This window comes from Pseudochaenichthys georgianus, chromosome 19 (genome assembly GCF_902827115.2).
Source record: "Pseudochaenichthys georgianus chromosome 19, fPseGeo1.2, whole genome shotgun sequence".
Classification (NCBI taxonomy): domain Eukaryota; kingdom Metazoa; phylum Chordata; class Actinopteri; order Perciformes; family Channichthyidae; genus Pseudochaenichthys; species Pseudochaenichthys georgianus.
Window position 1 is genome coordinate 5,904,343 of NC_047521.1, and position 14,650 is coordinate 5,918,992.

General features: G+C 41.1%; 1 protein-coding gene across 7 annotated transcripts in view; it reads left to right on the plus strand.

The window, feature by feature from the left end:
* Nucleotides 1-9,834, plus strand: part of LOC117464707 (pleckstrin homology domain-containing family A member 1-like) — a 28,111-nt gene extending 18,277 nt beyond the window's left edge. For 2 of the 7 annotated variants that reach the window (XM_071206659.1, XM_034107284.2), the window contains 4 exons: nucleotides 2,280-2,344; nucleotides 2,440-2,503; nucleotides 3,112-3,201; nucleotides 8,149-9,834. In XM_071206659.1, coding sequence (XP_071062760.1) covers nucleotides 2,280-2,344; nucleotides 2,440-2,503; nucleotides 3,112-3,201; nucleotides 8,149-8,517 — 588 coding nt within the window. In that variant the 3' untranslated portion in view covers nucleotides 8,518-9,834. Of the gene's footprint in view, nucleotides 1-2,279; nucleotides 2,345-2,439; nucleotides 2,504-3,111; nucleotides 3,202-5,326; nucleotides 5,401-6,687; nucleotides 6,863-8,148 lie in introns of all 7 variants that reach the window. The other 5 variants (XR_011644987.1, XR_004554115.2, XR_004554116.2 and 2 more) reach the window with 5 other exon arrangements.
* The last annotated feature ends 4,816 nt before the right edge of the window (nucleotides 9,835-14,650 follow it).

Consider the following 14,650-nt stretch of genomic DNA (forward strand, 5'->3'; position numbering starts at 1 on the left):
GTTGGCTTACATCACACTTAAGCATACACACACACCCACACACACACACACACACACACACACACACACACACACACACACACACACACACACACACACACACACACACACACACACACTGCTTACTAGTACTGAGGAATAAAACTGTGCACATATAACAATTGTGCGTGTGTGCAGTGACTCTCTCTGCACTCAGTTAGTTGTGTGTACACGCAGCAGCATGTTTCCTGAATTCCTCCTCATGTTATCCACGTGTTGAGAGATTAGCGACTCCTTACCACATACATGGACACACCTAGTGTTGCGGGTGTGTGTGTGTGTGTGTGTGTGTGTGTGTGTGTGTGTGTGTGTGTGTGTCCTCCTCATGTTATCCACGTGTTGAGAGATTAGCGACTCCTTACCACATACATGGACACACCTAGTGTTGCGGGTGTGTGTGTGTGTGTGTGTGTGTGTGTGTGTGTGTGTGTGTGTGTGTGTGTGTGTGTGTGTGTGTGTGTGTGTGTGTGTGTGTGTGTGTGTGTGTGTGTGTGTGTGTGTGTGTGTGTGTGTGTGTGTGTGTGTGTGTGTGTGTGTGTGTGTGTGTGTGTGTGTGTGTGTGTGTGTGTGTGTGTGTGTGTGTGTGTGTGTGTGTGTGTGTGTGTGTGTGTGTGTCAAATATATTCTGAAGCTGCCAACCAAATGATACTATGAAGCTCATGAGTGCAATCACATGTTAAAACATACTGTATAGTATCAACCTCATAAGACAGCCTGACAGCTACAGATGACGCAGCTGAACTAAAGTCTGATATGAGAAGAGGAAATGAATGCAGTTTACCCGAGTTGCTCTTTAAATAGTCTATAATTATATAATGTCAACTATGATAAGTCAGTAACCAGCAGAACGTTTGAGCTGTGGGTTGGTGAGCTAATCAGCATGTGAGGGTAGAAATGTAATGGTAACTAAATAGTATATAAGTGGCCTCTTTTTTTACCACCGGAAGTTTTGGTTGGATTATGTGATGATATATACTTTGAGAAAGTAATCATTAGTCCAGGGTTAGAGATCCATCTGTATGTATTATAGAGACTTTTACCTCTTTGAGTATCGAACATGGTGTCAAACAGATCATTGAGCAGGAATGCAGACCAGGAATGGTTTTAATAAAGTGTATGAGCTTAATATCTAATGTGTACAGGCGCCTACTTATAGTTTAAAGTGGGTTTTTGCAAGGCAAGAGGAAGCATGGAAAACATATGTTTTATTTATCAACACCAGAGGCAAGTTTTCTTTGATATAGAGCTCTTAATCAATCACATTTTCTTCCTTTTAGTTTCTGTATTTATATTGATTTATTATTTGTAATTATATTTTAATAATTAATTAGTATTTAGCCCAAAATCACAAATAACAAATGTGCCTCAGGTTGCTTATCCTTTCCTTAGACTGTTGCCACTAAGTAGGAATCCCCCGCCCACTTTAAAATGTTCACTGTGTGTTCTGTACTTTCAACATTGAGCAGCAAATAAAATAAATAGCGTAAAATATAATCACCACGGAGCTATGCAACCAGACACACATCACACATACAGTAGTTGGCATATCTTCTATTTCTCAGAGGAACAATAATAAGTGTGAGCTGTATAGCTGGCTCTAATGGAAGATGGAACTAATGATATCTCGTTAAATAAAAGCTGGTAACTTAATCAAGCAGCAAAAATGATGAAGCAGTTTAGGTGAGGAAGGGAGATGTCATTTTAAATTCATATACTACAAAAACAAACCTCATTATGGCTCTATTGAGCTTTTTGGGGTTTCCCTTTCCTGTATCGGTTACATAGATGTTTGCGCATGTAAATGGTCTCAAATCCATTGGACTCCTTTGCTTACTCATGTCACATAATTAAATCACTACGTAACACTCATGCTTCTATTGGCTAGTGCACCAACACATTTGACGTGATAGGCTAAGGGGCAGGCCAGCTAACCAATCAGAGCAGACTGGGCTCTGGTTTCAGACAGAGGGTGAAAAGAGGTGCCGCAGCCCAGGCAGTATGAGACGAATAAAGAGCTTTTTGAACATTAAAGCATGGAGACGTGTCCCAGCAGAGGCAGGAAATACAAATATGAACCTGAAAATGAGCAGAATAAGGCTCCTTAAGAATGCTTTTTAATGTAATTGTCTGTGCGTTTTGGAATCACGTTATTGTATGCATGTTTTTGCTGTTGTGAAGTCTGTGTGTGTGTGTGTATGTGTGTTTGTGTGTGTAACAGTTATCTCTTGTGTTCCTTTCAGGAGAGAGAGGCCCTGAGAGTCATCCCTCTGAAGGAGATTCACAAGGTGCAAGAGTGCAAACAGAGGTCAGTGAGTTCCTGTGAGGCGTTCATGAATCAGTGCTGCTGCTGCTGCCAGGCCTTCACATGGCAGCTCATTAATAACCCTCTCTGTTCTGCAGTGATCTGATGATGAGGGACAACCTGTTTGAAATGGTCACCAGTTCCAGGACCTTCTACATGCAGGTAACACACATGAAGATAAATCTGTCAGTCAGTCAAATGTATATCCAGCCTTTCGTAAACCCAAGGACCAATAGTTTACATTTTTGTGTAAAATCTTCTTTTTTTTTAGCCATGCTAGCAAAGTGTTTCTTGTTCCATCTGTTCTGCAATTCAGTACTCACACTGAAATAATGTCAACAACTATTGGATGGATGATGGAGATAAAGTTTATTACAAATCTTGACGTGGTGATCCCCTAACTAACTCACTCACTCTTGTGAATGGTCTCTACAACTATTTGATGGATTGTAATGTAATTTGTTCCACAATTACATGTTCCTCTCAGCAAAATTGAATTAGCGAATGTTAGCATGCTAACACGCTACACTAAGAAGATCATGATACACAGTACGCATGCTGTCCTTAATCAGCCTCACAGAGAACACAGAGATGCATTGTTTTTATAATCTCAGCTTGGAATTTCACTTAATGTTTCTCTCTCAGGCTTTTAACACTGTGACATTATTAGCACTGCAGTAATAATACTCTTTATGCATTTACAAATGACTTTTCCTAGAAAAACAATGAAACATGATCCCATCCTGTCTTTCTCTCTCCCTGTGTTTCAGGCTGACAGTCCAGAGGACATGCACAGCTGGATTAAGGCCATCTCAGGGGCCATCGTAGCTCAGCGAGGCCCCGGACGCTCCGCTAACACTGTAGGTACACACACAAGGGAAAACACGTAGGTACACACACAAGGGAAAACACTGTAGGCACACACACAAGGGAAAACACGTAGGTACACACACAAGGGAAAACACGTAGGTACACACACAAGGGAAAACACTGTAGGCACACACACAAGGGAAAACACGTAGGTACACACACAAGGGAAAACACGTAGGTACACACACAAGGGAAAACACGTAGGTACACACACAAGGGAAAACACGTAGGTACACACACAAGGGAAAACACGTAGGTACACACACAAGGGAAAAGACTGTAGGTACACACACAAGGGAAAACACGTAGGTACACACACAAGGGAAAACACGTAGGTACACACACAAGGGAAAACACGTAGGTACACACACAAGGGAAAACACGTAGGTACACACACAAGGGAAAACACGTAGGTACACTAACCAGGGAAAACACGTAGGTACACACACAAGGGAAAACACGTAGGTACACACACAAGGGAAAACACGTAGGTACACACACAAGGGAAAACACGTAGGTACACTAACCAGGGAAAACACGTAGGTACACACACAAGGGAAAACACGTAGGTACACACACAAGGGAAAACACGTAGGTACACACACAAGGGAAAACACGTAGGTACACTAACCAGGGAAAACACTGTAGGTACACTAACAAGAAAACATGTGTATAATGAAATACTCTTGAGGTATACTTATATAAAAATAAATATATGAAGGTACCCTTAAAAAATGTAGTTATCCTTTCAAATTAAAATTCAAAGATGGTGAGTAACATTTTAGTAAAGTAAAACCTTGTACTCAAAACTGAAGTGGACTCTAGTTAGAACACACTTGGTTTGGAACAGCACTTAATATGGAGGACCCTCTGCGCGAACGCGCAAACGGAGAGGTAGGGTGTAGGGCGTGGTTTGGGATTGGGCCTAAATTGTCTGGTCCAATATAGGGATGGGAACGATTAATCGAATATTCGAAATTATTCAGGTTTTCGAATAATTATTCAGGTATTCGAATATGAGTTATTAATCTTTTGACCCAATTTTTTTTTTTATAGGATATGTACATTTCGGTTAACTATTTTTTGGGGGGTCGAATATTCGAATATATATTTTCTTTCAAATTCCCATCCCTACTCCAATCACTCGCTTGTTGTTCCAGTCAAGTAGCTCCATCTTGAGGTGGGAGGATATAGTGCAGCTCATCAAGATTTAAAACAACACAGGGAACATTTTGATTAGATCACCTATATTTATTCAGAGAAAAATCCATTTGAACCTCAATTTCAATTGGACATAATTTGTATGATGATGATGATGATGATGATGATGATGATGATGATGATGATGATGATTGTGATTGTTTTCACAGGATGATAAGTGTTTGTTTCCTCTTGCACAAATGTTCTCGACACATCTTACACTCTGAGCTACTATTTATGTCTATTCTACACAAATGCACACACACTCACTCAAACACACTCCCTGTCTTTGCTGTTCTTACTCTCTCTCAATCTCTTCACTCTGTTCGAAGAGTTTCCTTCAAAGAACACACAGTTAAGTCGTAGCTACTCACGGTTTGAAGCCCATGGGAGATTCTCTCTCGTGGACAGGAAAATACTCCCAAACAGCTTTACATTTATTATTATGTTCAGTTCATGTTATATTGAATGATGTTATATTCTAACCCATTGTATCCCATACAAAACATCCCCCAAAGCACTGCATCTCACCTGTATGCTTCCAACTGTTTACTCAATGTGTGGAATTAATAGTTTTACAATTAAAAGGTTAATCATTTTACTTCAGAGAAAAACTAAGTATCAGTATCCAAAGTAAGTTGTAAAGTGGCCAGTTGCAAAAGTGAACTGCAGTCAAAGACACACTGTTTATTAATATTGAACATATTTCCAAATTGCACCAAATTCAACACTGCACTTTCTTGCCTTCCCAGCAATGACAATGACATGAAACATATGACAACATTTGAATGGGTTCCATTCCACTTGTTCCTTGGATATTCCTCGCTGCAGTCAGGCCTCTGGATGTCTGTGTGGTGTTTAGGAGAGCAGCTCCTCACATGACTGTAACCGAGCTGTGCTGTAAACTGTTTTCAGATCCGTCAGGCCAGAAGGCTGTCCAGCCCTTGTATACCGAGGTATACGCCATTCTGCAGTGGTGAATGCAGCACGTATGTGACCCAGTCCCCTTCCCCTATGCCCCTATTAACCCCTGCCACCAGCCCCCCCGATCCCCTACCCAGCAGTAACCCGCTCACTACAGGAGTTCTCTGCTTCTGTGTCCCACTGAGGCCCTTGCATTTTTACAGTTAACTCATCATGTTCATCCCTCCTAAAGCTACTGACAGATACCCTATGAGTTTGCTTTGCAGTGCGGTCCATTGACAGTATTTGAATAGTTTTCTTGACAGTTTGCTCCTCAACATTTCTTGAAAACAAAAATCCTAAATGATGTGAGTGCTGCATGAAGTGTTTTGGTTTTTGACATTTGATCCGAGTCCAGGTATTTATCCCCAGCTCGTTGGCAGATGTGCTTGCAGAACTCTGATGATGTTTTTGTGCCTGTATGCTGTTTGTTGGCAGTATCCTCATCCTCCATCATAACCCCCCCCCCCCCTCCCCAGACATCATGCTTATAATTATTTAGATTAACACACTGGTCCATCAAATCCTACAGTAGCCTCGGAGATAAAAACAGCTTTGGTGTTTGATTTTTTAAGTCTGATCTTAAATTCTTTCCTGTAATTATGATTTCGAAATGTTTGGGAAAAAAGATTTTGGTAGGATTATAAATTGTCCTAAATGTATTTACCCCGGGAAAAAATAAAAAAAGTCCTCTCTAATCCTCTAGTCCTCGAACATCATGGGTTAGTGGTACACTTCAGCCTCTAGTGGTCATAATAAATATTACAGTAACAAGATGTTTATAAAATGGGGGAAAAAAGTGTTTTAGAGAGATTATTCAGGAAAACCTTTTTTTTCACAGATAAAAAAAATACAATTCAGGAAGATAAACCTGATGAAACATTTGTATGTATTCATTAGCCGTACATAGGATAGAAGACGATTGAAATCAGACCTAGAAAATGAATGGCAAGATTTATTTCTGATTTGCCTCATGCTATTGTTCATCCCAGCTACACATCTTTTCAAAAATACATTTTAAACTCGCCGTTGACATCTTGGCATCATAATTGGAGGCAATCCACATGGGACTAAACCGCATCCTTTCCTTATAACATGACCAATCATCTCTGAACTTTTTAAGTCTTTCTCCTCTTTCTTCCTCCCTGTCTCAGGTGTTTTTGATGCTTCATGTTGTGTCATTATTCACGTCTTAATAACATTTACAGCATACCTGAATCCCAGCAGAACTTCCAAAATTCATTATGAGCTTTTTCTTTTTTTCCCGCTAACCCTCTCTGTATTTCCTCTGTGTGTGTGTGTCTGCTTTTCAGAGAGTAAGGTGTGACAGTGAAGTACTAACCTTCCCCAAATGAGCCCCGCTGCCTACTTCCTGCCCCTCCCACCACTGCTCATCGTCCAATCACCAAGCCCCACTGCCTCTCTGCTTCCTTAGCAACCGCTGTTTGATCTTGTCCTGCTCCTTGGCAACTGCAGCATCACTCGTTCGTACGTGTTGCTTGGAACTGCATGGACATTGGTGTCACAGTAGCATTTCACAACATTTATGAAGAAAACTTATTTTGTGTGACACCTAGCAATTAAGCTAGCAGGTTAAATGTTGTCCTAACTGGATTTATTTACAACTCTGCTCTTTCTTTCCTAATATATAATGTTGTCTAACATCTAACCCATACAACCTGCATGTTACATTTTTCTGTTCATACCAATAATGAGTGTCATCACATTTGAAAGTATTTTAGGGAAATGTTTCCTTGATCACCAGAAATCAAATTGATGACAAAAGCTCAGATAACTGCTGTTAATAAGGGTTGGATGCTTATGATGATTATTATACTGCTTACACTATTTTTAATTCTAGTTTCTCCAGATCCTAAATCTTCTCTTGTATAACTACACCTAAAAAAAGAGGAGCATTTTCCCAACATTTTGCTTTATTTAATGTGATAATGGCAAATGTAATCGCTGCAGAGTATTTTTTTCATTATGCGATTCTGTCTGCCACTGGGTAGGCAGAAAGTAATGCTTCAACCACAACAGCAACAAGATAAGACTTTCCCTGGTAGCTATCTGTAGCTGCCCCCAGTTTCCAAAGACCAATCTTTATCTTCACGGCAGTTACTTTCCTAGTGGAAATGGTGGGTGTCGGAACAACCAAAGTAACTGTGGACAACAAAATGGAGTATCCTGTGCAACTCTTTTCAAGTGAGAGTAACTAGCTTTTGCTCCAAGAGTTGGTAGAATATAAAAGGTAAAAAAGTTTGAATATAGCGGTTGGTAGTACTTAAGCATCTAGTGGCCTTAATCAGGATTACAACATCAAGATACAAAAAATGACTCCATAAAATGATCCTGAAAAGACGTTTTCTTTTACAGATACAACAAATCAAATTTAAGAAACTTCGAAAGATGGCGTCAAAAATGTAATGTGTTAAAAATATATTTAGATCATAGTGTGCTGGTGCACTTAAGCTTCTGGTGGCCACAATGCGTATTACAACGAGATAAAAAAAGATGGATACAAAAAAAGGTTAGTCAGAAAAATGGTGTTTGGTGACGTCATCTTGCAATACATAAAGCTTAGTAGTTGTGTCAATCTCAAATGTTGTCACTAGTAGCATTTAGGCTCCAAGTGACGATAAGTTCCTTATTTTGACTTGATTTCTTTTTTTCTTTAATTTTTCCTCTCACTGCACTCCTCATCCCTCCAGCCTCCATCCATTGAGCCATCTTCCTCTTCCGCCTCTCACTTCCTCTTCTGTTTATCTCTCCAGGAACACAGTGGCAACTCCTCCCCAATATCAACATCCTCCACCTTCTACTACCCCCTCAACACGGATCTACCCTCCCCAGAACCCCCCACTGGCCCCTCACCAGCGGGCCCTCAGCTTCACTCTGGACCCCCACCACCAGGACAACTTCCTGGGTCTGCTGCCGTGGAGGCTGAGTGGAGGTCCGCCCACTGCGCGCTCCCGCCTGTCGCTGCAGGAGACCGTGCACTCCTCCAAGTAGCAGAGGAGGATCAGTCACCATGGAAACGGCGCAGCGAAATCGCCAGGCAGGGGATTGTCGGCAGCGACGGTGACGAGGGGCTGAACGGTCGCACCATGGAGAAACCTGGCCTCCAGATGACCCTGATCTGAGGACGCTGAGGTCTCTAAAGGAAGCACTCACTTCCTCCATGATTGGCTCCTACAAACCTTCCTAGGATCTTTTGTATGTGTGTGCACTCGTGGAATAGGACCTGCTGTTTTCTTTCCTTCACTATCGTCTTCCCCGGATATTATTTACACATTGTGATGCAAGGAAATCAAATTGTAGATATTGTTTAGTGACGTTTTTTCAATGTTTTAGTAGCGCTCATTAACCCCGCTGGTTTCATGAAGCATGTTAGAGACAAACCAAAGTTGTGCCGTCGTTTCGTGTCGTTGCAGCAGCAGCTTCTTCAAACTCCGGTGGTGTACGCCTGTGTGGACTCCACTGTCTCCATGACTAATCCGGCTTCTCAGTTTCTTTTTCAAGACGATCTCGCTTGATGCTGTAAGCTCTTTCATTCTAAATTTCCCTTTTTAAAATGTGTTATTGTCTCTTCTCTCTCGCCTAATTTAGAAAAGGTATTCATGTTGGTGTTATGGCTCTTTAAAGCTCCAAAGTTTAAATTCACAGAGGGTGCATTTCTGCTTTTCATTTGTATGCCCAAAAATGTTACCTTTGTTGACAGATGATGTCTTAGAGGGATTTAGATCAGCATATCTGAAAAGAAAAACAGTTTTGCATAAAGAATTAGGAACTTAAAAACGTTCCTTTTTAATATATAGGAAATCATAGATCACCAACTGTTTTCATAAGTGGTTTTCCGCTTCCTGATTCTGTTTCATTTCAAATTAGAGTGATTCTTGGCCGGTCTATAGACCAAATGATTATTCAATCAATCATCAGATTTAATCAATGATGAAAATAATCCTGGTTGCAGCCCTAAAATGTATCAACGACTTATGTGGCTTTAGTAAAAGAGTTTAAGAGCTGCTTTTACTCACCTCCCGCACTGTGTCACCGTTCCTTTGTAACTCCACCAGATGTTGACGTATTTGTGTTAATAATCAAAATTGTTCATCTGTTCTGGACTGTTGGGAGTTGAGCCAATGATTTACAGACGTTTTCCTGTTTTGTCATGTTGGGCTGGTTGTGGGTGTTTTTCAGTTGTTATTGATTTCATTATTCACAGTGATGAGATGCTTTCTAAAGGATATACATGTGTTGTTTACTGACTTTTATGAACACGTGTGCACGGCTGCATGCACACAACCCCCCCACTGCTGTGTTCCTGTTTGACAAAGATGGGTAAAGTGCCTGCGTTGTTATTTCTAAAGAGTTGATAAAAGATTTGAGCTGTTCCCTTTTTATTGTGATTCTAAGACCATGTGCTCCGTTTATTAAAATACAAATTTGTTATAACTGCATGTAGGTGTCTTTCTTGCTAACAGGTCGATTGAAGGAGAAGCAGTGGTGCAACGTGTTAGGGAAATGATTGACCTAAACTCCTAGATATGACGTACAGGACCAACCCTGACGTTTGTTTATCTCCTTTAAGGACACAGGCTGCTTGAGCCATAATGTTATTGTTCCCATTCTGTGACCGGGCAACACTAGGTCACAGGTGGTCTGTTGTTGTGGGTGCACTGGGACGCTTCCTTCTTTGTTGTTTGTGGACTCCAAGGTATGACATCTTCGAGGCCATAAGTGACGGACGCAAGTAACTCAGTGTGCCCAACTGGTTAAACTATCTTATCAAGATATGTTGATTACTCTGTGAAACCAGTTCAATGGGCTGACAAGAGAGAGGTTCTCCAGAATTGACGTGGCAACTCTCCCGTGCAGTCAGACCGTGACTGTGTGATTGTGATGTGAATCCTCCGGCCGTAACTCCAAATAAACCTCCAGTGTTTGACATCAAAGCTCCTGCTCTACCGTGTCTCTTTCCTGAGTCGGTGACTCCCACTACATTGCTACACAGAAGTTTCCACTACACAAAGTAACTAAGTACATTTACTCAAGTACTGTAATTAAGTCCAATTTTGAGGTAATTGTACTTTACTTGAGTATTTCCATGTTATGCTACTTTGTACTTTAATTCCACAACATGTATTTAATACCTTTAGTTACTTTACAGATGTGGATGAATGATGTGAAATCTAATCAAGTGTTAAGTCAAACTTTAATTCCACCTGGAGTAAATCCACAAGCTACCCTGCAGTATACAAAGTCATTCAAACTAGCTGCACCTTTACCAGCTTTAAGAACACTTTAATGATCAATCATTATAAAACATATCATATATATTATTCTGAAATGGACCAATCTGCACAATGACTACTTTTACTGTCGCTATATTTTGATGATAATACTTTTCTACTTTTACTTGAGGAACATTTTGAATGCAGGACTTTTACTTGTAACAGTATTCCTACACCCTGGTACTTCTACTTTTACTCAAGTACAAGATCTGAGTACTTCTCCACCTCTGAGCAAGTGTTGCTTTCCATTTCACATTAAAAGGTTATGTATGTAACTGTAGGCTACTGTGTGTACATTTCTAGAAGGGACCATACAATGTTAAATATTTGGCCAAATGTTTAAAAACAATAAAAAACATAAACACTTTTTCAGATTTGGTTGTTTTTTAACTACATTTAAATTTCATGGAGGATTTGACCAAGGACGTGTGGAAATGCGTTATCGGAGAAACAAGCTAAGCTAACGTTAGCGGCTGCTAATAATTACAGTTGTGAAACCTTAACCAACTGCAGTCAACAGTGTAGAAAGTGTAAACTATAGTTCCATCAGGAGAGACTTATTATAGTAAACTTAAGTGAACATTTATCGACTTTTGCACAAGATTATAGAAATGTGAATGGGGACATGTCTTCTTACAGACTTGCGGAAGAAAAACACGTTGATACATTTTTTTAAAAATTCGCCATATTTAGTATGAGATCATGCATAGTTTGCATATCAAAAGTCTTAAATAATGTACATACAGTATAACAAATCATCAGTTGAGGAAGTTTTGTGGTTATAGTTTTATTTACCTTCTTTGAACCGAAGGGTTGCCGGTTCAAGTCCTGATCGTACCAGTGTGGACTGATAGCTGCCGGTTCACTTCCTGGTCACTGGCGAGATGCGCTTGAGCAAGGCATTGAACCCCCCAAACACCGCTCCCCGGGTGCTGTACATTAGCTGCCCACTGCTCCTAGTACTAGTTAAATGCAGAGGTCCAATTTCGCTATAATAAAGAAGGGTTTCATAGTCTCTCCCTCCCCCTCTCTAAACTGAAAAGCCCTAACATTGAAAGGATACATTTTACAACAACAACATGTTTGGATCATGACAGGTGGTGGTGTGTTTCAACCTGGTTTCAACCCAGTCTCATGGTATTTCGTGTTCACCAACACGATTTTTAATCTATTGATTCGTGTTCACCAACACGATTTTCCCCTTTTTTTCGTGTTGCACAGCACGATTTTAAAAGCAATGTATTTCTACTGGTAATGTGTTTCGTGCCGGCAGCTGTCTTTTTCTCCGGTCGGGTCGTGGAAGACCGGAAGCTGTGTGGTTCATAAAAACATGTTCTTACCCAATATCAAGCCACAGTTATTGCTTTTATTTTAAATCGTATAATTTCGGACTTTTGTTGCCGTCTGTGAGGAAAATAAATGGGGCTCAGAGCCTCAGGATACTGAAATCTGTATTTTTTAAATCTTTTTTTCCTTCTAATTTGTTATTCTTTTCAAAATAACACACCGTTACTCACCAATAACACACAATTATCCTTGCTTTTATTTATTGGTTTAATTCCATAATCTCGGGCTTTTTTGGCGTCCGTCAGGAACTGAATTTCAAAATAAAAATAACCGGAAACAGACAGGCATTTCGAGCGATTACCCAATATCCTCAGCTATGGTTTAAGCTCGCTGATTGGATGTTTTAGCCGCAATGCATGCTGGGATTTGGTGTTTATATATATACATTTTAAAAGAATAAAATAATACTTAATTCCGAGTGCTCTTGCTTTTCTCTTTGAAAGTCATCACATACCGGCATTGTAATACACGGTTCGGCTGCATTACATAGTACAGATCTGCCGTAGTTCTTTATTTATAGAGCCCTGATGAGAAGAGCTTTGGCAAAAATAAAGAAATGCCGCCGAAACTGAATACTTGACGTGGATCATAAATATATCAACAATTAAACAACATCTTCAATTTCTCTTCACACAATACGTCTCATTGCAGTATCAACACTAATTCGGCTGACTTTTATATTTGATCTAATTCATAGATAGGTTTGAATAATTTAATCATAATAAGTCAGTAGTAGTAACCATACTGTTTCAATCACATTAGTATGCATGAAAAAGTGACTGGTGGACACGCCCCCAATTATGCAAATGAGCTAAGTCCGCCTCCCATTGGCCAATGAGCTAAGTCCCGCCTCCCATTGTCCCTCCTCCCATTCTTTGATGTGTGTGTTATCAGATTGGAGTGAAAAGCCCCCCGGCGTAGTTCTTTGATGTATTGATTAAGACAGTCTCTCTGACCCCTGCCCCTCAGAGTTGAGTAATTAGCCTTGTAATCAGATTGGAGTGAAAAGCCCCACGGCATAGTGCCTTTGTTGTATAGTTCTTTGATGTATTGATTAAGCCAGTCTCTCTGACCCCTGCCCCTCAGAGTTGAGTAATTAGCCTTTGATGTTTGCCCTTTGATGTGATGTGTTATAACAGGCAGGTGTGATTTCACACTGGTGAAAGCCTTTGATGTTAATCTCTGTATATCTTTTGAAGCTATGTGTGAGAGTGCCTACCATCCCCCCTCCCAGCCTCCCCCCTTCTCCCCACCCGTCCTGAGGCTATGAGCCAACAGATAGTGGGGGTGGAATTAGATGAAGATAGAAATACACTCAAACTAAATTAAAAAAGACAGGCAATTACACTTACCTAGTCACTTTTGAAAAAAGAAAAATGGCAAGAGACGCCTCGAATGGGGTTTAATCAGCCTGTGTGACAACTTACTGCCACCCGTCAGGAGCGCCAGTCAAGAAACGAATGCAGCAGCAGTGCGGGGTTCAGACGCCTACAGCCGAAAGATCTGTGCACAAACTTATCTCGTGCCCTCTTTTTGGTCATGTGCGCGTTCATGTGTGTTGGAGGAGGGACTCTGTGAGGAAGTGACAGATTTCCCCCCTCGGTCTGACTGTAAAAGACTCTCAGGAGCTGGCCTTTTGATGTGGGGGTTGAGATAAGCATGGAATGTATGCTGATTTAGGACACTATCTGTGAGATGAGAAGCGCATTACCTCTATAAAAAACACATTTTCATTTTGTAATGGTTGTTTAATTGAAAACACAACATTGAACACATTTTCATAAAAACTACGCAAAAAAAAATTAACGCCACTAATTATTTTAACGCGATTAACGCATGTGTATTTTTTGTCCTCGGCCGCCCCGTAGTTTCAGAGCGCATCGAGTTTAAAATACCATCTACAAGCTGATGCTGACAGCCCCGCTCCTGCCGCCCGCTTGTGGCAGACCACACTTCCACGCTCACCGGCAGGCACCGACTGGCCATCGGGAGGACCGGGAGGGTGTGTGTGTGTGTGGCCCGAGCGAGAGAGAGAGAGACCTTACGTGCATTACCGTACCGCAGTGTGAACGCGGCTATTGTTGTTGTTAGCATCTGGTGCTAGCTAGCTGCGCTAACGGATATAAGGAGCTGTTTAAATGAAAACAGAGGAGCGCCATATCCACACAACTGCGCCGAGCCCTTGACTTGATGCAGGCAGCCAGACAGCGGGACATTGTACGAGAAGTCAGCACACTCATGATTGCAGCAACATGATTGCAGCGTCCAGGCAGCTCCCGTTCGAGCATATGCCTTGAGTTGCACATAGCTCCAACGATCACACTCACACACACACACACACACACACACACACACACACACACACACACACACACACACACACACACACACACACACACACACACACACACACACACACACACACACACACACACACACACACACACACACACACACACACACACACACACACACACACACACACTGCAGCATCTGATATTTAAGAAGTGTGTTTTATATTGAGTTATCTGTTTCATCCTTTCATAAATGTGAGGACCAAAATGGCGGTAGACCAAGGGCTGGTAAGGGTTTTATTGCTGTGGGGGAGCTGGACCGAGACCCCACTGTGGTCTCG